Source organism: Galendromus occidentalis, unplaced genomic scaffold (genome assembly GCF_000255335.2).
Source record: "Galendromus occidentalis unplaced genomic scaffold, Mocc_1.1 scf7180000077383, whole genome shotgun sequence".
Lineage (NCBI taxonomy): Eukaryota > Metazoa > Arthropoda > Arachnida > Mesostigmata > Phytoseiidae > Galendromus > Galendromus occidentalis.
Genome location: NW_003805371.1, coordinates 291164 through 316920, shown reverse-complemented (window position 1 = coordinate 316920; position 25757 = coordinate 291164). Strand labels below are relative to the sequence as shown.

At 51.5% G+C, this 25757-nt stretch overlaps 5 protein-coding genes across 5 annotated transcripts in view; 3 read left to right on the top strand and 2 right to left on the bottom strand.

Annotated features, from left to right (window-relative positions):
• Msp300 (Muscle-specific protein 300 kDa) overlaps nt 1-8486 on the bottom strand; it is a 41739-nt gene extending 33253 nt beyond the window's left edge. Inside the window, exon 1 of the mRNA XM_029111183.1 lies at nt 8336-8486. Within this exon, the coding sequence (XP_028967016.1) occupies nt 8336-8486 (151 nt within the window). The remainder of the gene's footprint in view (nt 1-8335) is intronic.
• Nucleotides 8487-9977: 1491 nt separating this feature from the next.
• On the top strand, nt 9978-10908 carry LOC100904178 (E3 ubiquitin-protein ligase SIAH1B). The gene is made up of 2 exons (XM_003742344.2): nt 9978-10308; nt 10395-10908. Exons 1-2 carry the CDS (start codon nt 10046-10048, stop codon nt 10651-10653), a joined length of 522 nt encoding a protein of 173 aa, XP_003742392.1. The 5' UTR covers nt 9978-10045; the 3' UTR covers nt 10654-10908.
• Nucleotides 10909-16896: 5988 nt separating this feature from the next.
• Su(var)3-3 (lysine-specific histone demethylase Su(var)3-3) lies at nt 16897-20902 on the top strand. Its single transcript, XM_018639154.2, has 10 exons — nt 16897-16977; nt 17411-17621; nt 17748-17855; nt 17940-18157; nt 18332-18629; nt 18722-18978; nt 19130-19362; nt 19490-19998; nt 20098-20249; nt 20337-20902. The coding sequence occupies exons 2-10, from the start codon at nt 17600-17602 to the stop codon at nt 20499-20501; spliced, it is 1962 nt and encodes a 653-aa protein (XP_018494670.1). The 5' UTR covers nt 16897-16977; nt 17411-17599; the 3' UTR covers nt 20502-20902.
• Nucleotides 20903-21106: 204 nt separating this feature from the next.
• On the bottom strand, nt 21107-23002 carry LOC100908077 (protein IWS1 homolog). The gene has a single exon (XM_029111182.1). The coding sequence runs from the start codon at nt 23000-23002 to the stop codon at nt 21107-21109; it is 1896 nt and encodes a 631-aa protein (XP_028967015.1).
• Nucleotides 23003-23807: 805 nt separating this feature from the next.
• Nucleotides 23808-25543, top strand: Syx8 (syntaxin 8). The gene is made up of 4 exons (XM_003742370.2): nt 23808-23926; nt 24345-24539; nt 24660-24886; nt 25090-25543. The coding sequence occupies exons 1-4, from the start codon at nt 23907-23909 to the stop codon at nt 25341-25343; spliced, it is 696 nt and encodes a 231-aa protein (XP_003742418.1). The 5' UTR covers nt 23808-23906; the 3' UTR covers nt 25344-25543.
• The last annotated feature ends 214 nt before the right edge of the window (nt 25544-25757 follow it).

Here is a 25757-nt window from a genome sequence, read left to right as displayed (position 1 = left end):
TCGATCTGATTGAACGGAGAAGCCGATGATGTTCCCCCCGATCCCCGTAGCGGCGATTTCGGGAAATTAATTTCTCAGGCAGTGATAATCGATCGATATCGGCGAGGTGTAGTGGGGTTTTCCGCGGCGCCGCATTACAATCGAGGGACACGCGAATCGAGAGCACGGATTATCCGCGATAACTTACAGTACTCATCGATGATATCGGCTCCACGTGAGCCTCGTCGACCTCTTCGATCCAGCTTTTGAATATTTCGAAACGAACGACGACCTCAGCACCATGGATGGCTGTTCACTGGGGCGGCCGGGGGGCTGGAGTCGTTCATAGTAAAAATTCGTCTTCTGACTCCATAAGTGTCGTCAACGTCATCGCCGCCGCCGCCGTTGTAACCGCCATCATCAACACTGATCCCGCAAATGCAAGTGCCTAGCACAAGTTTAAAATAGGAACTCGACTGACTGCTTGAGGTAGGGAAGCTTGGGGCAATCACAACCATCTGGCCCTTGACTGGGTGGAGTTGGGTGGAGGGTATCCCGAACCTATGGAGAGGGACTTCCTGAAGGAGGTGATAGCCGTGTAGCATGCTTACGAGAGAAAAAAAGGAAAAGATACTCGTAGACAAGTCAATCTCAGCCGCTGGTCCAAGTTCCCCTGCGGCCGAACTCCGCGAATCACTGAGGAGCACGGAGAAATTCGTCTTTGGTTGATAGAGGGGCGACAGATCGACCAGCCGACCAATGCCCTGATCGAGTTTGAGGAAGCGCTTCAATTTTTTCGATTCCCAGGGCTCCGAATGTCGAGTCTTGGGGCGCTTCCGGGGGAAAACCGTGGCACCCGTCCAACCGTCGCTTCTACCCGTCACGCTATACGCGAAATGCGGCGGAGCACCTTGACATCCTGAGCGGCTCGGTCCTGCCTACCGCATCCCCTCATCCCCGACCACTTCAGAGAAGAATCGATGGACATAGGGAGATGATTTCTTATGTGTCAACTGGATTCTTAGAGATCTGCGGCATGGAAAACCAGACGGAGCTCCAATGATCAATCTTGAGATCCACCGGAGTTTTTTTGTCCATACGAACGAAACAAATGGACTCATAGAGTCTGGAGAAGCCAGACGAAGGTCAGGGAGTTCCCTGAGGCGGAAAAGTCACCCCATTACGTCAGTGAGGTAAAGGTCTCCTCTCTGTGGGCTATTTTCGTGGTCCGCGGCCTTACCGAGGGCAGGACCGAATCGATGTCTTGCGCAATCGAGGCACTCGCCCTGGGGTAGGGTGAGAGATAATAATTATGGCTTTCGCATGTCTGTCGCCGAGTGATTTTTAAATGGCGACTTCTTCATTGTATAGGTTACCGACTCCGCCCTACAGTTCCGGACCTTTATAGGTCAATGCCCCAGAGCCACGTGTCCTGGATCGGAGTCGCCGTACCGATTTTCGCCAGATTCTAGCTCATGATCCTCTCTGTTTGGAGTAGGTGATCGGGATTGAGGGAGAGTATTGCGACTATCATTAGGAGAATCTTCATTTTTTCAAACTATTCTAGGATTCATTCTAAACGCGGGCATCGGAGCTGTACCCGTCGTCTGGAGCCCGGCGCGCATCTACAAGGTCGCATCAAAGTCAAGGTCAGCTCCAGAATATTCCGGCCGCGGTTTTCTTCCCGCATCTCCGCGATATTCCGTTGGGGAGGGTCACATGAGAAGAACCAGACGACTGAACTTCCTCTCGCTTCTATCCCAAAGGAGTGTGATCAGTCATCAGTTATCGATCCACTTCTACTCAGGTAGATCGGTCGGGTCAGCCATTCGGCTCATCTGATCCATCAAAATGTCAGTTTTCTCGACGGTGAATGATGGAGGCCCTTTATGTTTTTACTTTCGTGAGCCCTGACACATTCGCGGACTGGGAACCTCGTTCCTCGCGTCACTGTCAGTAATTGTCAATAATCCGGAGATTACCGCAGCGATGATTCTTGTATTGTAAGCGCTCAAGTTGACAGGAGCTTAGGAAAATGTTTGCAATCGAGATTGATCTCCTTCTGGAAACAAGGTGAGAATCGCGCGTATAGGTGAGCGGAGTCCATCAATGAATCATCGCTCCACACTGCATCCCGCCGGTGCTGGGATCGAAATCACGGCAGTAAAAATATCGCGTAAAGATAGCTATCTCCAAGGCCCAAGCAATCGACATCAAGCCCGTCATTCACGTTGAGTCGCGGAGTAACATTTCTCTCATTTGCTGCATCGAATCCATGATTTGCTCTATCCGTTCAGAGAGTGAGTCGACAAAGTACTCAATCGAATGAGAATATTCTTAATTGCCGAATTATAGAATCGCGACCGGTGTTTTAGCATATGCTCAACGTCGGTAAAGATCGCGGCGGAAAAATTCGTTATCCATGTATCTCCATTGCTCGCATGAGTCCCACGCGAACTCGTGGTCTCCTATTCTCGATTTTACCGTAATTCGTTCCGCTTGTCCAGGAGAAGAATTCTCTCTTAGTACTCCCGCTCGGACGTTCTTCATTGAGAGCTCCCAACAGTCCGTGTCGCCAGTCGTCATCAGACCGGAGAAGTATACGTCGGCGATTGCAGCATCGGATAATTGCTTAAGGATACACGGAAAATTGCCGAGCTGAATATCCTCGCACAGGACCTGCATGTTGTCTGATCATCCGATTCGGCGGTACATCACAGGAAGCGCATCGCAGAATTCGAGATGCGGAAACGAGAAGCGGAACCCGGGAAGCCTCGTCGGAATTCTCCTAAGGGCAAAGCCGTCCGACGAAGGCGGATGAACAAATTTGCCGTTTTGACGAGAGAAAGATCTACATACTCTCCCGGAGCGACTCAGAGAGTCGATTGGCTCTCAGAGCAGACTCAAGTCGACGTCCTCGAAGCGCTGAGCTTCGCGGTCTCTGCTCGTGAAGAGAGTCGCCTCCGGTCAACAATGGCGGGAGAGCTTCCAGCACCGTCGAGCAGATAGCTATCTTCAAGTGCCGTTCGCGAACAATTCCCATCTTTCTCTGTTTGAAAGAGGTGTAAAACTTGGTCCATCTGCGTCCGACGAATCTTTTCACGAAGGCAAAGGGACCAGGATTAATGTTTCGGGAAGCCCGGAAGCTAAGTTCTACACAGCTCTCGCATCCTCAGAGTCAAATTGAAATCTCATCTGGCTCTCCGATAGCTCAAACCCATTGTTGAGGGGCGAATTCATCGATTGCTGACGACCAGACGTCGATACGTCAGCCAGGTCTTCTGACTACTTTCTCGAAAGAGACGATAGAATCACACAGGTCGTTCGGATGTATCCAATGAAACCTTAATCACAGTGTTATGTCAAATGCCAAGTCTCCTTCGGGAGATCCGGTTAGTTCCCCAGTCGGGGATCATCAAAGCCATGAGCTCGGATAGTTTCGGAGTCTTCATGTAAAGCTGAGCTTTCTCTTGCTTCGGGCTGTTTCGGTGGTCCGAAGTGATTTGTCTCATTTGCAGCGATTCGAGCGACTAGCGTAAGTCCCGGAAGCTTTATCTGTCACAGCTTATACAATGACATCTTTCGAAGACCACAGGCCCTCCAGGCCGATGCACCAGAGTCTCTTGGGCGCGGTGTTGAACGCTCGCAGCATCGATTCGCGGTTGATGAGAAACGACTAGAGCACCTCATTCCGACCAGGCTAGGCGGAGCCAGCAGCCTCCTTAACTGGCCGGAAAAACTGGAAATGCTCCCCGGATCATTAATCCTGGCTCCTTTCTTTTGAACGATAGAACCATCGCGCCTGAAATCGTAAGAGATCTTCCGTGTCCTACATGGTGGATCGCGAGGTAGGGGATTCTCCTGCCGCCATCGGAACGAGTGTTCCTTCTGCATTGCGTCATTTACTCTGAGTGATGTCCACCGCCCAGTAAGTCATCATTCCGACGAAATCAACCTCCCAGACCGTCGCTAAACCTTCCGGAACCGCAGAGCCAGCCCGCTCGCCTGCCCAGCCACCCACTCGGCTGTTCGGTCATTCAGTCATACAGCCAGACATCGCTTCACATATACGAAGAAAATACTCTCAGGCAGATCGTGATCCTCTCGGCCTAAAGCGTGTTCCTGCGCGTCAGCTCGATGTCACGAAACATCGAAAGCCATTAATAAATTTGACCACACCAGATGAAGAAATATCACTTAGCGAAGAGTCGACCCTACTCTCGCTTCCTCGACATCATTAGCTATATCTGTAGTGAGTGAAACAATGCGGTCAGATCGTTTAGCTGCCAATCATCCAGTGATGCTTCCCTCGACCGTCCATCGAACGCTCCTCCAAGAATTCGGTCCTTCAAAAAATCGAACCTGCTGGTCTTCCTCCGTCTCTCGCGAGAGCATTTCTGTGTCAACTTGGCGATTGAAGCCACCACCATCGCTGTGGTAGACAGTCAGGCTTTCGGACAGCTTCTGTGGTGTTTGTCAAGAAAATAACATATCCATCCTGTCAGGAAAACTGTTCAACAAACAGCGACACAGGTTTCTTCGAGCTGACGTCGAATTTTCGGAACTTGTCGAGTGTCTCTCCATTCGAGCATCCTTTCGTACGCCTGAACGTGTATTCACCTCCGGTAGTTTCGTTGACCTAACGACACATCATCTTGGCGGCAATCCTTGACGCCCAGAGAATGCTCTTATACCACGATACTTCAAAACCTTCCTACGTATATATTGGAGTATATGAGAATGCTCTGCGGAGACCGTTTCCGTGATAAGGTCGCTGCTGGCCCTATGACGAATTATCGTTCCAGGGTGGGTAGCGATCCAAATACCTAAACGAAAGGCATAATCCGGAACAGTCCGAACCCACTTCTATTAGGCGCTCGTCACGATAGTTATATGGACTTGAGTCACCTCAAGGTGTATATCTCTGATACATGTACACGGTCGACAATTCAGGTACTGATTGGGATGCCGACGGCGATCTGGTCTCTCTCTTCGGGGCGAATACTCAGTGAAAGGAGCCGAGAGTCGTGAAAAGAGCCCTCCTTCTAAGCTCACGCTAGTGAATCACTCGTTTTAGCAGCACCCTGCGGGAAAACCCGAGTTATTCTTTGTTGAGCGTTGCATGAGTTCTTGTAACGAACGAGAGTCGCGTCGGAGATTTTCGCTTTGTGTCGAATCGTTGCCCGACGAATTCAGCGAGTTTCGTGAAATATTACTCTCGATCCAGGTCATACTGAACGGAAAGAAGTACGACCGAGGCATTGCTAGTCGATTTGCCCGACGAGTAGACGCACGATGTTCCGACGGCCAACTTTTTCGTCACCGAGAATCGGATCGCCCCGTGAGAAGCTGATCCGGATATCATTATCCAGTGAATGCTCGCATCTCGCATCATTTAGATGATACCGAGAGCAGAACCGAGATAAGTGAGCGAAAAGATTTCACGGTGAACTCAAATTGATTCTATTCAGCAGATGAGCCGTTGTTACGACCCACGCAAAATGACGGCTTTCCATCCGGTCGGAGTATCATCCACAGAAAACATACAACGCCGGAAATATTCGGTGTATTTTGATGCGCTTCATCCGGGTACGGCATCGTTGAGAGGCTCGGACACGAGCTTCTTTCTTCACTTTTTGGCTCTGCGATTCCTTCACGCAATATCGACGCGCAAAACTAGTTCATCGTGGAACGCAAAATTCAAATCGGACTCCCGTCTCAACTTCTCGCTCGCTCGAGAATCCGTCCGCTGCGGATTGATCGTGGCTCTCGTCCAGAGCGAAGAAGATACTCGAGGGAAACTCCGAAACCGAAAAGGGCGCCTACGAATGTCCGACCCGAGAGCAGAGTCGTCAACACCTGATCGCTTAATTTGTAGTGACTCTCTGCTGGTGACTCCACCTTCGATTCGGAGAAGTCAGCAATAAAACAATCGATCGCTCTGTGTAACAACAAAACTCATCAGACGACGACAGAGAGGACTTCGAACACCGCCCGGGTCGTGCTTGAGCTGCTCTCAACGCGAGGTGGAATTCTGGCCTCATGGAGTCCTAGTCGAGCGGAGTTCATCTCGGCGCGGATTCGTGAGAATGGGAAAGAGCTGAGTGAGAGATGGCAGGGACGGTGCACGGTCAATGCATCCTCCGCAAACATCCTTGATAACCGCGGTACCCGATGCCAAGGAAGGAAAACACAATAGTGAGGAATTCCGGCCCGGGTGGAGCTTTGCTAAAGGAAGCTACCGAAAGGTTAACAGTGTCCGGATGACGGATCAGAGAGGACAACGGAGGAAGGCTATCAGGCATCCGTGAGGGATCCGTACACGTTCGTCGTACAGCTCTCGATCATATGTGACTCAGAACCCTATCGGCGCTGTATTTCCTATAATTAGGCCCATTGCCCCCCTGATAGGGTGGAGCTTTCTCAACGGTATTCATTGGATCCATTTTACAGCGCTCGAAAGATGTGGAGCGACGGGTCCAAGGATTTGAGGGGAGGAAAGCGAAAAATGCAGCGAGCGAGCACTGCCAGGCGTCCTCACCTCAACAAGGGAGGTATAACTGAATTCTTCCGATAACTTTCGGTGTATTAGGAGGGAATCAGATTATTCTTAATTGAGAGTTACAAGTTGAGAATTATTCTTCCGATGGGTGAATCATTCGAGATCCCTCAGATTCGCGTCGCTGACGAGTTCCAGTACAGAAACTTCCAATGGAAGTTTATTCAGTCCCCAGAACATTTGCCATGGAATAAATGGCTTCGAATCTCATGCTCGCCAATCGAGGGAGGCTGTGTTCAATCATTATCGCCTCGAGCGTTCCCAGGCTCGACAACTCAACGACAACTACTCGTCAGTCAGTCATCCATTCATCCGCACTGGGAGCGGTGATAACAAGGCGAGAGATTCCCGCGTCTCCGTGATATCGGAGACCGTGACTGACTGAGCGCGAGTATCACCTGATCCTTTAACGCCCATAGAGTTTCACCACGTCACAATATCAGGTCGCAGTCAAAGTATAGCTCGCTTACGAAGTGTAGTTGTAACAAGGGACTTTCAACTTGACCTACTTCAGTAAAAGATGGCGCAACCTTCAATGAATGCGCGCCGTCAAACAGTCGGTCGGCAAACGAACACTGCAGACGACGACGAACAGCCGGATCATTCTCCTCCGAAAATTTTTTTCGGTAGTGACCATTCTGAGCTTTTCGGGGCAAAAAAAATCTCCGAACGTCATGCCCGCGGAGAGCGACCATCGTTTCGGGAGGCGCCGGATAATCAGAGCCGGAACACTTCCGAGAAACACGTTCAGTGTCGCGCTGCAGATCGCTGTACAATCGCTTACAAAAACGGAACTGTCACTCATTCACTAAGCTAGTCTATTGGTCGGTAGCCCAAGTCACGAAACTCTGGCGGTGGGTCAGCAAACGGAAAAACCACAGCACATTAGGTCTTATTCTCTGACGGCTGCGTAAGCGGCATCGGCGCTCAGTGACCTTGAAGCCACACAGAGCGAGGAGAAAGTTTTCACCGGTGCTTGAGTCAGGTTCTATGTGTATAGATAGACAAGACGGTCTTTTCTTCCGCCGCGCTGTCGGTAGCTTGGACAAGCGTCTCGACGAACGAAGTCGTGGAGGGCGGCGCCATGGACTTCGCCTTAGTGACTTCACGGACTGACGATATGAAAATGTGCAAAGTCAGTGTCCGTCACGGCGGCAGACATCCTCTCTCTAGCTCCGATTCGATCATCGAGATTTCCAGAAAATCCGGGGTCGGAAAAAAAATCGGCGCTCGACGGTGAAGCATCTGAAGCGTGATCTACATGGATAGCCTGTGGTATCGAGCAGACTCGAGATTATCGGAGTTTCATTCGGCTGCTCCGACATTTATATTCCAAAATCAGATCCTTCCCCGAGCTCTTTCCGTGATTCTCTCCCTCAAGACCGAAGCCGAATTAGGTGAAAACGTGATTCGAACCGCAGGTGCTGGTTAGGTCACGCCTCGTTACGAGACGAGGAGCTTTCTATCGGGAGCCTGCATCGTAGCAGATCAAGCCCGAGCAAAAATTCAACCAGTCCGCTGAATAGAGCCTCTGACGCGGGCCCGCGCGGTCTGTCGAACGTAAACACGGAGACATCGCCACCACCGAGGCACTCAAGGTCTTGACAGCTTCGCTGTTTTTTCCCGGCGATTTTTTCAGCTTCCACGGGAATTCATTCTTCGCTCAAATTTTGATTTTTCGTTTAACTCGCACAAGTTGTTGCTCCTTCGCTCCCGGTCGGACCGCTGTCACGACCGGGCGTCGAGACTTCGTCAGATGTTCGGTCTCAGCTGATTCCTGTCACTGCTCGAACTCACCTCTGTTGCGGCAAATCTGTCGGTCGTATTCGTGGGTAGTGTACACATGAATTCCATTCTCAACACTAGGACCGAGCTCGTCGTCGGAGCCGGTCGCATCCAGAAACCCAAGCGGTGTTCGAATTCTCCGCGAGCTCGGTGAATCGGCCATCACATCACGTCACTCACGGAATCGCCCTCGTTTCTTCGCTGTCGTTGTGGTCGGCTCCTTAACTCAATGCTGCTGTCGATGTAAAAGATGCAACAGCAGCACAACAGCGGCCAACAACGTCAGAGCGAAGGCGATAATAATAATTTGGTAACAAACAGATAACTTAATAATCCAGGGATGATGACAGCGACGGCGTTGAAGTCGTTCCGATGGTACAGAGCGAATGGCACCATCGTCCTCAGTGTTTCGTTGAAGTTTTCTTCGAATTTTAACTAAAAGTCGACATGGTCTAGCAGTGTGTGTGACAGCAATGTGCTAGTCTCCATGGGGACTGGTCACGGCCGCTCCATGCCGCCGCTGGCTTCTGTGGAAAGGTACTGTCGGCGAGGGGTGCCGGCTGGGAGTCTTCGTTCAGACACAGCAGCGTCGATTCGCGCAGGTCTGGGTTGACGAGGGACCAGGTGTTTCGAACGCCGGCTTCACGAGGATCATGCCTCACATATGGAGTCTGGCCTTTAGTTCATTGGTAGAATCCGCCGCCGAACGGCAGACCGGCCGCTAGCGCATCAGAGAGAGTGAACGGCTCGGGGATACTTGGAGTGACCTTTGAGTCGTGCCCGCACTCGGGACCATCGCTCGACGGGCCGTTCAGGGCGATGGCAATATTTGCTAAAAAGTGGAATCAAGGGACGGATACCGTTTTTTACCCGGGATGGTTCATTTTCCCTTGCCTCCTCCCCTCAGTTTCCGCGCTTGGAGATTTTCTCAGGGGATCATAACTCCCTTATATCCTGTCTGTGCTCCTACCGAGGGGGATCCGCATTGTCTCTCCGAGAAAGTTTCGGAATCGGGGAAGTCTCGATCGAAATGGAAAAGATTCGATCGAATTGTGAAGGGCCGTTGCATCTTGTGCCGTCACTCCAGGACGGCATCACGCTGAGCAAAACGAAATACACCTCCTCATACCTAGCCAATATCGATCTCTTATACCTATGAATGAGGGATCTCTAGGCCAAAAATCTCTCTCGTGACATATATTTGTCACTGATCACGGGGATATGGAATGATCCGAATGCATGAGCGTTCGTTCTGCGGGCGTCCACCAGAGAAACGCTGGCGAGGCTTCATGAGTCGCCTAAAGTATTGGTGTACACGTACTCGGGGCCCCTGGGTGTGTTGTTCACACACCAGTGACTTATCCCGAAAGTCTGTTTCGCACTCAATCCGATAGGTAGGAACGAAAAAGCTTGGCTCCGCCATTTCCGGAAGAAGCGGCATGTCTTCCAGCTTTGACGGTAGACCTGGATTCTTTTCAGTCAGTCAGACGATCTCGAGAAAATTTCCTGGAGAGGGTTCCGCAAATATGAACTTGCTGCACCCTCCCTACTCGTGTTCGGAAAGCTTCTCGAGGGGCAGACGGGCTTATATGTTTGGATCTCGACGCAGACGTGCCTACCACGGACATTTCGCCTCGGTGTTCGCATGTGCGACTTCGACGCTCTGAGTTCTGCTATCGGATGATCACGGGGGTGGCATAATTTTTATTCAAGTGGCAAACGATGGCCCAATCCTCGCCGCGTGAATATTACTTCGAAGGCACTCAAGACGAAACGTTACTCTGTCTGGGCGACGAGCTCCTCGCTGATCCCGACGCTAAGGTTGAACGATGTGTGATCTGCTACAGGATTCCCCTGAGTCCCCGTTTCGTCTCGTTGGATTGCCACCAACACATCGTTTGCCCAGAGTGCGGCGCCAAAGTTACCAATTGTCCGATGTGCCGACGCTCCGCGCAGGCTCTGTTTCGGAATCTCGAAGTTCGCAAGTAAGTGTCCGAGCCGAGACCTCAGTCGAACGAGCTTTGCGCCCGGCTGATGGCGATCTCCAGGTGACAGTGCAACTTCCTTCCAGGGCGAACAACAACGTCAAACTCCTGTGCCCCTTCCATCAGTTCGGATGCGCCGAAATCTGCGGTGTGGAAGAATGGAAAATCCACATTCGGGAATGCCCCTTTGAAGGAGCGGCCTGGAAAGCCTATCTGAAAGTGGGGTTGGGCGTCGCCGAGGACACAGTCAGTTCGTGTTTTTCGTTTCTTGTGAAAAATTGTAGAAGAATGAAACTGAAGACACGACTGAGGATTTTCAGTAGTCACGGAAGTCACATGTGCTAGGCGCGTTCGCTCCGTATCCTCGACAGCGAGAAGGAACCGCTCCGGGGCCAGTTGACAAAAAATCTGCAGGACGTCCGAAACCGTTCCACGGGTCCCAGTCGTTCAAATGACGCTTCCCGCGACCCCGGAATTACCGATGGCTCCCCGGAGCTTCATACGCGTTTATTTATCAGAAGATCTGAGGGGACCGAGTTCCGTTGCCTCGTATTTTGTGAAACCAACGAACTAACAAGTTTTTGCTACGCGATCCTCTCTCTCTCTGACTCTGACGATTTCGTAACGAAGTTCAAAGAACGCTTCGCTCATCGAAGAGCGCAGGCTCATTTTTTTGAGTTTCCCGCATCTGACGTCGCAGTCAGAGCTGAAGCATCTCGATTTGTGAATAAATCACTTGACTAAAAAACTTCATATCTGAAGTCTTCCAAGTGCCTGTTTCCTATCGTATGACGGGCCGGAATTCTCGAAATTCCCGGCACCTACTCTGGAACAGTGTTTCTCTCACGGAGAAGGTCTTCTACTTTCGAACAATCATTTGAAGAAGCCATCTGAGCACGTCTTCTTGCGCAGAACGGTATTTTTTTGACGAGTCAGGGTTTAGCTTTCCAGAAACCCGGCCATGGGTGTCTGTGTATATATCTGAGGAAGACTACTCACGTTGCAGGTCGATTATGGTCTGTCGGAATTGCTGCTCTTTTTCGTCGACAAAATCTTGACCCTGAAGTTCGATTCGTTGACGGGTGCTGAGACCGCCATCCGGGCCAGCCTCGACCACACCTTCTGTGAGGATCCTATTACCGTGTGGGGCCGAGACGACGTCTCGGTGATGACTGACGATCTGCTGACGACCCTTGTCGTCTGGGGGCGACGCATAATGCCAGCTAGGCTGATCCATGTCACAAATGCATCACTGCAAGGAAATAATTATTCTCCGTTAAATCCTCGGTCCAAGTTTCCTCCGGGGTCCGGATCCGCGTCGTTCGCTGACCGAATCCACCGACAGCCTCGTTCTCCGCGAGAACTCCTGTGGCGCCTCAACCCGACTCTGGATCGTTCGGTACACACCAAATTCGACTGATCTATGAATAGAAAGCATGTACCATCTCCGTCTTCCAGGCTTGCAACAATGTTCGGCAATGATTTAGATGAGGGAAACGTGCCTACAAGCAGCCCTTGCTCGGATTTATGAGGCTCTTTGAAGGCCGTTTGTCTTTCGCATTCCTTCGGCAGAAATAGTTACAGCAGTTCCATATTCATCTCTGGCCTGTTCCCAAGACTGCGGGGAGGAGAAACATTCCCTGCCGAGGCATGAGCTTCATAGAACTCGTTGCTGACAATCGCTCCTCACGTCGGAAGCATCGGCGACACCGGCGGGCCCTCGACGTTCTAGCGACTGTCCTCGAGCTCGGGAAGTTGGCTCCGATCCCGTGGTGGGCAGAACTGATTGGGAAACGAAGTCAAAAAGAAAGAAGCCAACAGCCGAAAATTCGCATAGAGCGCTCCCTCCGGGAAAGCGTATTCTCTCTCGAGACTTCACGTGAACGGAATTCGGTGGATAATTTGGTCTCTTTTCTTCTGAATTAGCAGCAAGCTGCTTCTGTGACGTGTGGGCAATCTATTTATAAAGGCGAGGCATAGCGATCGACGGACTCAATGCATTGCGAATCTGGTGTGTTTCCCACCTCGGTCATATTACATCATGTCAGGCAGTGTGGGTCCCGAAGTGTACTCGCGTTTCCTTCTAGCTCCAGTTTCTTCTTTCCAATAAAAATCGTCGCTTCGCCCGAAGTGACTGTTCTAGTGAAGAGATTTGAATCGGCAAGAGCCATCTCGACCATGGTCTCGTTTCGATCGGGGTCAGACTTCGGGGTGTAGACGCGCCTTCTCAATAAACAGAAACCTCTCGGGCCCAATGCGGTAAACATTTCCAGTTGCTACACACGAACGGGAGAGCAGCGCTCCAACTCGAAATATCCCGGCGACTGCATATGAGCATATGTTTATCTATGGCGAAAAGTTAGCAATACTATCTACAAGCGACAAGCGCAACGCTCACCCGGTGTCACTCTCACGTAACTCCGATGGTTTCACCACACAGGATAGAACCAACACACTCTGAACACCGGTCAGATCCTGACTGTGCAGACTGCGCCCTCAGATCTGAGAGATGCTCGAGCCGGCCTCTCTCCGGCTAGGACCAGACTCTGGTCTAGTGGTCGGCTTACCATCTCACAGCAATGCCTTAAGCGATGGGCCACGAATCGTTCACAAGCGCCTAACCTGATGTTTCAACCTGACCAGAGCTCAACTGTCGAGCTCGGATCGCAGGTTACTTATGGCGGCGAGCTGATAACGAGATTATGGAGTCGGAGGACTGATCATTGTTTCCTGCCGCATAGACACCCACGATCGATGTACATACTTACTTTTCGAAATTAGACGCTTCATCCTCCGTAGGCGGACTGCGAGGCTAATACCTCGCCATAGAGGGATCTCGAACAAGCCCAGAGGACACCGCAATCCGTAAAATCTGGTAAATGCAGTCCATGTTGTCCATGTGATAATTTTGACGGATTAACAGATTTGCCGCCCCTAAGCTACACTGAGACCGCCGCCCCGATGGAAGGCATATGGGAAAAAATCTGATGCTCTACAGCGCTTGAGGGGGGAATCGCCACTACCCTTCCGTTCGGTCCTAGATTGAGAGAAGACACAGTCTGTCCTTCAAGGTGGTTATCGGCTTTCATCTCATCCGGTACTTTTCACGGCATCAGGTCCCGTTGTTCGTTTCCGAGACGGCTCCGCGCTCCCGCGAAGCGTTTACGGCTTCGTTCCGGTCAAGAATGACCCCATTGGAGTGCCGCCAATGAGCGTGGCCCCGGACCCGGAATTATGCGCTCTCCGAAATCTTCCGCCCCAGTCCAGAGCCTAGTAAGCCCACCGGGTAAATCCGCCTCGAATCAATGGGATTCATCCTCGGACTACACCCTCTAGCGCGAGATCTGTACCGAAAATTATCGACCGAGCTCTGAGCTACCTCCGCATTCGATGCTCAGTTGAGACCACGGTAAGCTTTGGACCAGCAGCGAGAGCACGGGCTTGCCGACTCATTTGATGCTCGTAATGGCGGAACAGTCTGAAGGATTGTGAGGCTATTGGCCATGTGATGAGCCTGCGGGCGGTGGTACGGGCCGGGTTCATACAGGTGCCTAAGATCTACAAGATTTTTGCAAAAAAAGGAAAGTCTTCAGTCGCGGGTCGCAGATGAACGTCGAAGACGCAATGTCTCATCGCAAAGGTGAAAGAGCAATGACCTAATTAAAGACTTTTTGAAGTTCTGATATCGGCTCGATAAGGTCCTACCCTGGTAGATCCGATACAAGACATCGCTCTTCTCCAGTCCTTGGTCCAGCCTTAGCGGCTCCTCCGCGAGCCACACAATGAATTATTGATTCCCAATCTTTAGTTTCTCAAAGTTCTCTGATATTCAACTAAATCAGGTCCCCTGGCGCATTTGAATCTTCTTCCGAGTCATATCTATGGAGTCAGCGGTGATGGTTCGGTGAACGAGATGATGCAACAAGGCTTTTTCCTTCAAGTCTTGCGTCTCCGGAGATACCTACCGTGTCCCAAGGATCAGGTGGCAAAAAAATCCATAGATATCTTCGGGAATGTCCTCGAGCTCCGGTCTAAGCTGGGGTGGGTGCCCGTCGTTCCTTCTGGAAACCTTTCCGTGATCAGCTTCCAGTGCCCAAGCGTCAATTCAGAGAACACCGGAACGCTCGTCGATGGCCTGTCGCCGGAAGAGACGATATTCTGAGCTCCACGAAGGCACACAGGCTGGATTGGTATTCTTTCCCCGGAGTTTTCTTTCCTGGGATCCTAAAATGGCAGAATGCGCAGTTGCCAACGAAATCGCAGCTGCATGTTGAGAACTTACATGGACACCCCATCCGCGGAAGATTGGAAGAGCTCGACCATTTCATTAATCAATGTCGGAACCCTCACGACTCCATGCTCTTGAAACCCTCGAGCAAGCACCTCTGATGAGGTAGCGCTCGATGCTCGACCCTGTCCACGGAAGTATTCGAGAAGCCGATCCAACTGTTCGGATTTTCCGCGGATTCAACGACGGCGTAAGCTCGTTTGCAGCAAACTTCGAGAATGATAGCGAACCTTCTTCAAATCGAAATCGCAAGCCTTCGGATGTCCCCAATGGCGGATTTACCCAGTAGGCTTGGTAGGCTATAGACTCCGCGGCAGTTTTCGGGGGGCGGCGGAATCCTGGTTGGAGCTTCTGTCATCCTCGACAATTCACTCAGTGAAATCATTCGAGACCGAGACGAGGACGTCCACTCTGTCCATGAGTTCGAAGCTGCCAGATTAACCGCGAGGAGCCGTCGCAGGAACGAACAGCGAGACATTATTTATTGGATACCCGATCAACTATTTTGGAAAGGAACACTTCTTTTTCCTCTTCTGGGATTTACTGGATAAGTGTAGACAATTCCCAAGTCTATGGATCCTTAGGCTTTTTGTGGAATAGAAAAGAAATCCTAAAAAAATGGAGCAAGCGCCGCGAAGAATCGGGATTCATTCCCAGATGGGTTGTATCAGGGCGGCGGTCCTGATTGAGCCTGGGGGCGGCGATTCCGTGTATCCGCCGCTGGATGTGTCGGAGTCTTCGTAATCCGATCGGCAAACAATTGCCCGGCTTTCCTCTTGATCAGTGGGCCACCTGGAAAAGCTCCTCGGGCACGCATTTGGGATTTGTGAGTACCAGCCATGGCAGGCGGAACGGATGCCTTCGGTGAGACCTTGCTCATATGAGCCAGTCTGTATCAATCTGTATCAGTCAGTGGAACAACCAGAACCAGGAGTGGGGCAAAATAAATCTCGTAACTTGGGGGAAGGAAGGCTCGGAAGGGGAATTTCGGAAGGGTTTCTCTCATCAGAGGATCCCATCATGGCGTGGATCCGTTTTTCCCTCACATCTAATTTTTTTTCCCAAATCCGGTTCTCTTATGAGCAAGGTTTTCAGGGGATCGAGATCTGTCTCTTGTATACGATTTTCTCTCATCCGGTTGTCTCATTAGCGGGTCCGACTGCATGTGAATCCGACAACCACTGCATGAGCTCCACTGTTGCCTCTAGGATGGAAGTCCAGGCACAAGATGGGCCGTAAGGGTCGTCCTCGACGGCAGGCTCCCACCCCGCCGACACATGAACCACCCGTCCAAATCTACCATCTCAGGTTGGACCATTCTTCCGAGCAATCATCGTTATCAGTACTGTGCTTCGGAGAGCCGATGTAGGTCTCTGCAAGATGGACCAGTTGCCCTCATATCATTTTGGAAGCATACACGATCCCGAGAGCGCACTGGATACCCAACGGCTCGGATGTTTTAGGGACGCTCGGCAGCGTAGGTTCGAAGGGCAGTTCGAGATGCAAACTCCAAGACGACGTCATGGAACCGTTCCTTCCAGAGAAGACCTGGAAGGAACATTTGCCCGTTCGAGCCCCGCCTATCAATCGTGAGCGTTGGGGTGAATCTCAGACCTCGTTCCTTCCGGAACCTCCTGGAGGATGCTCTTCTTGATGGGGAGGACCGTCCAGGAAGGGTTCCAAGACCGTATCTTCGCGCCGGCCGGCATCCATCAGGCGCCAATGAAACCCGCGCTTCTCTGGGGAGACGGTTCTCGGAATCGATCTATTCCGAGAGGCCAGAGGAATTTGGAAGCGAGTTTCCCGACTCAGCGAACCTGGGTTTGACGGCCCTTGAGCAGCGACATTCGCGAATGGCGGCTGATGAGGTCTAGCATTCGAATTTCCGCGCTCCACTGGCAACAAAGCGCGTTTAGTGGTCAGTCAAGATCAAGATGTTGCTGTCATCCTGTTTCGTCTGCTCTCCGCCGAGGCCGAAAAAAATCCCGCCGCGGCGCTGTGTGTGTGGTATTTTGTTCCTGCGCGCGAGGGGAGAGAGCAGGATCTACGACGACTGAAAAGCATATACAGAGAGCAACAACACTACCACCACCACGGCGGCAGTTGAAGCAGCCTGAGAAACTCCTCGGATGAAGCCACTGGCCCGAAGCGTTGACTGAAACTTGAAAATTTGGTCTCTCCGGTGTGTCAGATTGTGAGAAACGAGCTACCCCAGGATAGAAACCTTCGTTCAGTTTTGAACATACTTGCCCTGGTGTCCACCGAACGGAATGATGTCGGCAACGGAACCGGCGAGCGGAGTCCTCTCTGAGAATGCCGAGGACTCCCAGGACTCGTCATCGCGGCGTAAAACTCGAACTGCAAACAAGAAGAGACGTCTGGTAAGTTGGATGAGAAACTTTTGCAATCCTTCACGGGCCTCACTATCCATGAATTGGTACGAGTAAGGGTGCTCCGGCCACTGTTCACTCTGATGAGGCGGCGCACAGAGCGGCAACAAGTGACCGCAGCCGTGAAGGTTGGTCCACGACCAGCGCTCAACTTTCAAAAAGAGAGTTCTCAAAAGTCCGGGAGGAGTTTCCCCTCGGATGAATATCTCACAACTTTCTCGGGAATCGAGGTCACCATCAAATCCCGCGGAGAGCTCCCGGATACGATCATCTGACCCTCAGAGGGGAAGCAATGAGACCCCACCTTTAGGCTCTCCCGGAGAACGATGGCCGGAGGAGATTCGATCACATTAGTCTCGTGGAACGAATAAGACTGAATGGAAAATGTGGCTTCGATCTTTAATAAGCTCATTGAATTCTGAAGGGAGAAGGAGACTCACCTGAGGATCGCAGGACAATAAACACCAATACGACGGCCGCGGTCGCTACTGCTAATGCCATCGCAGCAGGAGGGGGCGGCGGTGGGGGTGAAATTGAGGAGATCGACAGCGATCAGGACGAACCCACAGGATTGGAGGGAGCTGCTTTCCAGAGTCGACTCCCTTACGATAAGATGACGGCCCAAGAAGGAGCTGGTGAGTGAGAACTGCACCGTCGAGGTTCTCCTGGAGCGATTGGTCCATATGATCTCTTCGTGATTGTTTACTCACCCGTTCTACGGAATGCGAAGCATTGTCCTCTGAGCTTCCTGAATGTTTCAGGTTTCACCGATGTGGCGAATAGTGGTCCGGAAACCCTGAAAGTTTTCCTCCACATCAGAAACAGACTGCTCCAACTCTGGCTCGAGAACCCCAGACAGGAGCTCACTTGTGAGTAATTTGTCTGTCCCTGTATGATCCTTCTCAATGTCAAGCCCAGGTAGGTGAACGCTAAACGGCTCTTCTTTCTGACAGATGACAACGCACTTCAGCGCATAGAGGTTCCCTTCAATTCGGACCGAGGGTTGGTCAGGAGGGTGCATTCGTATCTGGAGAGACAAGGACTCATCAATTTCGGTGTTTTCGAGAGGCTCAGACCTGTACCCGAGAAAAAGAATGGGAAAGTCATCGTCATCGGCGCTGGAATATCGGGACTTATCGCTGCACAACAGCTGCAGCAATTTGGAATGGAGGCAAGTCCATATCGAGCGATTCTCCATATGTCCTCCTAAAATCGTGATGTGGGGTCTGCCTGTCCATTTTATGACGCTCCGGCGATAACCTAGGCCACTTTCTCCCGTGTGAGTCTTGGTTGCACCGCAAACAAGTCATCTTGAGCATCCTGAAAAAAACTTCTCTCGTCCTAGGTTTTGGTGCTGGAAGCCCGAGACCGTGTTGGAGGTCGCATTGCCACATTCCGCAAAGCCAACTATATTGCCGACTTGGGAGCCATGGTCGTGACGGGACTCGGGGGGAACCCGTTGACAATACTGTCGAAGCAGATCCACATGGAGCTTCATAAGATCAAACAGAAATGTCCACTTTTCGAAAGTAAAGGCTCGACCGTTGAGAAGGAGAAAGATGAGATGGTAGAGAGGGAATTCAATCGCCTTTTGGAGGCAACTAGTTACCTCTCCCACAACATCGGTTTCAATGAAGTCGACAGTAAGTGATTTCATCCGGAATTATTTATGTCGACTCTTCGCTGCTTGACTTCGGAACAGTTCAGGCTAACGCTCGTGGAACTTTATCTTCAGGCAAACCGGTGTCTTTGGGCGATACTCTGGAATGGGTCATCAAACTCCAAGACAAACACATCAAGGACAAACAGATTGAGCATCACAAAACGATCATATCGTTGCAAGAGAAGTTGAAGAAAAATCAGCAGGAGATGATCGGGCTCAGGGAGATAATAAAACAGGCCAATAAGCAGCTGCGAGACAAGAAAGCTGCCGATGATGTCAAAGAATTCGACTTGCGCTCCAAAACCTACGATCTCAACAACTTCTGCCAGGTAAGCCCATCTCTCATATGCTGATTCGTTTCATTCGCATCCAATCTCCGACGGCACACGAATCCCGCGCGTTCCCAAAGCGCGGCGGGATACAGATGGTTTCGAGTCTGGAACGTGCCCCGCAGCTCCCTGAACTTCGAATGTTCTCCAGGAATGGGACGATCTTGCCGAACAGCAGAGGGAACTCGAGGACAAACTCATGGAACTCGAAAATACACCGCCGTCTGATGTCTATCTATCGTCTGGGGATAGAAGAGTTCTCGATTGGCACTTCGCCAATCTCGAATTCGCGAACGCAACACCGCTAAACAACCTGTCGCTCCGTCATTGGGATCAAGACGACGACTTCGGATTCTCCGGATCTCATCTGACTGTCAGGAACGGGTGAGTTCTTCGTCTCACTCAGGAATCGACTGGATCGAGGAATTCCGGATCTTCGGGAGCAAAGTCATCGACCGCATTGCTCGCAGAGTACGCCGGCATGCTCATGAGATTTTCTTCCTATCCGCAGTTATTCTTGCGTACCGATGGCGCTTGTCGAGGGCTTGGACATCAAGAGATCGCACACCGTGAGACAGATCGAGATCTCACCGACGGGAGTTGTGGTGACAACAGCCACGCCCAAGGGGAACACGAATCTCCAGACCTTCAAGGCGGACGCCGTCCTGTGCACACTGCCCCTGGGTGTCCTCAAAGAGAGCATCCAACCTACAGTCAACTCCCAAAACGCGGTACATTTCGTACCGCCTCTTCCAGAGTGGAAAGTCTCGTCTATACAGCGCCTCGGCTTCGGCAACCTGAACAAGGTTGTGCTGTGTTTCGATAGGTTCTTCTGGGACCCGTCGGCAAATTTGTTCGGCCACGTCGGTTCGACGACTGGCAGTCGCGGCGAGCTTTTCCTCTTCTGGAGTCTCTATAAAGCGCCGGTGCTTCTTGCGCTGGTAGCCGGTGAAGCCGCGACAATAATGGAGAACGTCAGCGACGACGTCATCATAGGGCGCTGCATTGCGGTCCTCAAGGGTGAGCATCGTTCACGGTTCAGGTACCTGACTCTGGGAACCCCTTCCTCGCTAATCGTCTGACTTGCGGATCGAACTCCTGACTCTGGCGGCCTTCCAGGAATTTTCGGCAACTCGTTGGTGCCTCAACCCAAAGAAACCGTCGTAACCCGCTGGAATGCGGATCCCTGCTCCAGGGGAAGCTATTCCTATGTCGCGACCGGAGCATCTGGGAACGACTACGATCTGCTTGCCGCTCCCGTCACGCCTCAGGTTCGCTCGTAACCACAGTTTCTTCCATCATGAGACGTCTCCATATATCCCAAAGAGACACCTCTCCAATGCTATTTCCCCCTCCAGGTCACCAACAATCAACCGCAGGCCCCGGCACGATTGTTTTTCGCTGGCGAGCACACTATCCGGAACTACCCTGCAACAGTCCACGGTGCCCTCCTCTCGGGGCTGAGGGAAGCTGGTCGCATCGCCGACCAGTTTCTCGGAGCACCTTACGTCCCCAGTTCATGAAGTGTTTTTCACCCAACGTAGATGATCCACGATTTCCATCATCGGGAGTGTCTTACAGGTGTAGGTACATGTGGATTTCCATGTGAGACAGCTCGGTCGACCGCCACATGCGGTTGTATCATATACGTCTCGACCGCTATTATTGTTCCGGATGCAAACGTTTCCAATTCATCAGCACGGAATATGCATGAGCGCTTGCAGAACGCTAACGAGAGCTCGTCTCGGTGGTCGGATACGATATCTGCTGCTTAGGGATAATTATTATTGATTGAGATGTGAAGATCGTCAGCGCTCGCGTTGAGTCTCACCGCGGCTGGAGCTTCACGCCTTGTAAAATTTACAGAAAGCCATGTAAATCATGCGGAAATAATAAATGCCCATCAACCAGGGCTCCTGAGATATGATTCCGAACGGGGAGGGATTTTTTTCACAACTTTCTATAATTCTATAATTTTCGATATCACGTAGGAGGAGAAGTTTTCTTTCCGAGTTGAAAGTTTATAACCTTTAAATTTATTTACAACGCAAGCCTCGTCGTGAGAACTCGTAAACTTCAAGGGTCTATCATGTAGGAGTTCGACGAAAAATTGGATTCCTTCTGTTTTCTAAAGAGCCATTTTCCTGCCTTCAATACTTATGGCAACTGATCTCTGACCCGCGGAGTGTCGTTTGCGTTCCTGGAACGCTCGGACATGTTTGTCTAATCGAGACTTCTTCTTCTTCTCTGCGTTCTTCACGCTGAACTCTGTCTCGACGTTCCATTTGGGCCGCACCACGTAGTCCTTGATAGAAGGTCTCGGCACCCGAGCTCGAGCCACGAAGCCCGGCTCGCCCGGTTTCGCTTGGACGCTTTCGTCTTCTGTTTTGCGTCTCTTGCTCGCCGGGTCTCCTTCGAGGTCTTTCCGTCTTGTCGCCTTCAGACGCTCGTAGTCCTTCGATTCGCGCTCTTCTTTCGAAACGGTCGTGTAGTCGGTGTTTAGGTTGAAGATCGGACGAGCCCAATTGAACACGAGCTTCGTGGCCCTCATCTTATTCTCCTTGGTCTCCTTCGGGTGCTTCGACAGGTATCTCACGGCTCGGCCGATTTTCGAAGATTTCAGCAGTCCGAGATCGAGCCCTTCGCTCGAGTATTCCCAGAGGAGCTTGAGCATTTCGTCTCGGATCTTCTGATTCGGCAGCGATTTGTCCGGAAGCGGACTCAGCCAATCACAGATGACGGTAAGCACCCCCTGATCGAGGAATGCCATCTTCAGATCGACACGTCGCAAATGCGGCAGAACTTCTTTGAGATACATGAGTTTTTTGGTTGCGGCCTGTCTTTTCCTGTTGAGCTCGCGATCTTCCTCGGCTCGGAGCCTCATCTCCTTGATGAGGTCGGCGATCATGTCATCGGTATCGTTGATGATGTCGACATCTTTCCGTTTTCGGCGGCCGCCGCGTTCAGCTTTCTTCCGCATGAGCATCAGGTCGAAATCAGACATACTGCTGCCCTGTGCGCGCGCATCGTCGTCCGAGGAATCTTCGACTTGCTTGGACCCCTCGGCGGGTTTCTCGGCGTTTTTAGCTCCCGAAGCGGCCGGTGCAGCCTCTTCTTCGCCTTCGTCGCCGCTCTGGCCAAAAATTTCGTTGACGAGCTCATTTGGACCTTCATTGTCGGATTCGTCGCCGATTCGATTGACCTTTCTTTTCTTCTTTCGCTGTATCGACATTTCCTCGTCGCTCCCGCTCCTGCTGCCGGATCTGGAGCGAGCGGAGGCACGGCTCCCGCTCCGTGACCGGCTCCTGCTGCGCGATCCACTGGCACTCCGGGATCGACTTCTCGATCGAGAGCCACTCTTCGATCGTCCGCTCCGCGATCGACTCCGAGAACCGCTTCCGGAGCGACTTCGCGAACGACTCCGGGAACCACTGCGGGATCTGCTGCCCGAGCCGCTTCTGGAGCCGCGGGATCCACTGCGGGACCGGCGGGATCCACTGCGGGAACGGGACCCGCTCCGAGAACGAGAGCCGCTCTGTGAGCGCGACCGACTCCTGGACTTCGATCCGCTGCGGGATCGGCGCGAGCCACTCCGGGACCTCGAAGCTCCACTGTGCCGCGATCCGCTCTTCGAACGTGAGCGGGACCTTGACTTCGAGCCGGATTTGCTCCTCGACTTGCGGGACCCTGACGCCGATCTGCTCCTCGATTTTCGGGAGCCCGATCGCGAACGAGATCCACTGCGGTTTCTGGATTGGACTGAGCCGGAACGCGATCTGTTGCGGTCGGCCGATCCACTTCTGGATCGTCCCGAAGAAGGGGACCGACTCTTGGACTGGATGGAGCCGCTTCTCGACCGCTTGGGAGATGGCGATCTGCTCCCAGAGCGGGACTTCCGTGAGGCTGCGGACTCGACGCTCCCCGAGCGACTCCTGCTAGGACTCCCGGCATTGTCGTTGGTTGGACTCGCAGGAGTGGAATCCTGGGCCGGCGATGCGGGCGGAGAACCTTCGACGCTGGACATTTTCTCGGAGATTCCGTGGATCTAATGGGACAATGAGAAGCCTCGTTGAATATCTGATTCGACCCAAGAATACGGGGTAAGATACCGAATGGATAGAGCAAATCATCGAAAATACTGATTAAATCGATTGTCCGTCCTTGTTATTCGATCTCTGACGATTTCGAAATAACGAAGGCGGAGCGAACATCGCACATGACGGATGTACACGAGATACCTAGTTGTGTTGCCGGACACTATATTCACCTTGGACCGATATAAAGTAGTCGAGCACTGGTTTACGGAAACTTTCTCGGATTCAAGTTTCGCCTCCTCTTACTGTTCGGTAGGCAATGGTCTCACTGAAACTCTGAGAAGAATTTAAGAGCTCACTCCATGGTACTCGGAGAGAGCAAAACTCATCTCTTCAGCGGTCTGCGGCTCTTATTGATCTAAACATAAACACCGGCCAATGAATGCCTTCGGCCAGCGAGCGCATGAAGCACCCTCTCCACCGCCTTTGCGAACGGTCCTTGTGGTACTCGGCAGGGGGAGAGAGAATAGACCCACAAATCCAAGCGGAATTTTCTCTTCTTCATTCAGTTAGTTCTATAAAAATTCGGGGGTCTCTCACCGAGGCATGCGGGGTGGGGGAAATGCGGAATATTCGAGTGTAATTTCAAATCACTATAGAAATTGGATCGCGCCCCGAGAAAATTCATCGAGACCCTGCAGACGACGACGAGCCCGATGTCGTCTCACACCGTTCAAGCGGGATGCAGACATTCGAACGGAGAGGATCCGCGTAGAGAAAGCACGGCTAAGGACTGTATGATTTCGTTTTCAAAGAATCGAGATGACATAAGCCGAGAGAGGATGAAAAGAAAATAAATTCTCTCGAGTGTGCGCAGAGCCACTGGTCGACATAATGTTCTCCGGCGATCTATGGTCAGTAACCTATCCCACTGAGCTTCGGACCTATCAGGTGTTAGCCTATGAACGGGTGACAGGCGGCAGCTTGATCATAGGAGTCAATCGGTAGTTCACAATCGCAGGTCGATGACTCGGGAGCGGAGGAAGTATTCGAGAGTATTCCGACGAGCTAACTGGGAAGAGAATCGAGGCCGCAATGCTTCCTAAATCTCTTTCGAGCTGCTCTGAAGAGGACCGCACGGCTCTATCAGGGCATAAATAAATACTCTCATAACCGGGAGTCCGGTAGGCCGTATCGGATAGGGAAGCCAAAAGTAGCTCCAGACGTGTGCCCCTTGGCGAATCAAAGAGCCCTGACGAAATTTTCCGCAATGTATCCCTCTGTCAGCTGTCCTCGCGGGAAAACTAAAGAGAATAATGATCCTGGTTCCAGGATTCGGGATTTGAGCGTCCTCGAGACGGACTTCATCCAAATCGCAGAGAACCTCCGACGCCGTGACCAACATCAGAAAGGAAGCAGAGCATTCATAAGATCCAACAGAGAAATCAAAGAGAAGCTGGAAAATGTCAAAGAGCAGCTGCAAGAACTGTCGAGTCTCCTAAATCAACAGTCCATCACCGGAGAGATGTAGGAACTTCGTTACCCCTTACTGAGTTTCCTTCCCGTTGATTATTGATGAAATTCTCAAGGACGCCTCCAAAATAGAGCCACACGCGTGGAACTCATTCACATTCGAATCCCTTCCAGAACGGAAGCTGAAGCCACTCGACGACTCAGTTTGCTACGGAGAGCCGAAGCCCGGCATCTGGACTTGGAGAATCAATCGAAGACGAATCCACGGGAAAATTACTTTAGAAAAGAACTCCTTGGTGATGCTCCTCAGCCTGAGCAAACGGTGTCTTGGGGGGAAGCGGGGGACGACAATGTCGGTACCGGCGAAGAGCGAATTCAAGCTCAGCAACAGTATATGAAAGGTGGGAACCAAGTTCCTGGACTAGCCAAGGCTCACGACAAACCAAACGAGCAGTGATCGGAGAAAGATTCGATTCGACCGCTAGTCCGGACCCCATTCAGCGGTGCTCTGGCACGTGGGGGAATAATTGGTTGGGGGAATAATTATTGAAGTCTGAAACCAAGGAGTGCTTAATGAGGCGCTTATCGTTTCGACGATTTCCAGATCAAGATGCGGGGTTGGATCAACTCGCAGCGATCATGTCGAGGACGAAAAACTTGGCGCAGGAGTTTACGACGGAAATCGATCTGCACAATGAAATTATCGACGACGTTGGGGAGAGGATGGAGTCCGTGAATGCTCGTCTGATCCACAATACACAACGAACTCGGCAACTTGTATATACGACCGATACCTGCGGCCTCTGGGTCATCGTTATCGCTCTGATGATTGCTATCATAATTGTTGCAATTATCTGAGAGGTAGAAGCACACGGAATGATATTCTTCGAGTGAGTGTCCTGCAGATAGTTCTACGCTGCAATCGACTTCAAGCAGGCGTGGCTCGGACGAATATTGATTATAATCGTTGTTGACCGATAGAATTGTTGTGTTGACGGATCGGAGTGCGGATCCTTTCCCGAAGGTGTAAATACAGGCATTCTTTCCGAATACGCGAGCTTCCGATCCCGGAGCCCTCAATCCTTTATTTTCCGATATTCGGATTTCGTATTTACATGAACGGCGAAATATTTACAACAAAAATTTCTTGCTGAGAATTCTTTCCGCTGAAACTATTTTCTTACAAAACATCTTAGGTAATCTGAGGCAACTACTCATTGATGAGACGGGCAGAAAATTCGGATTAAAAGTTGAGGAATCTCACGATGAATT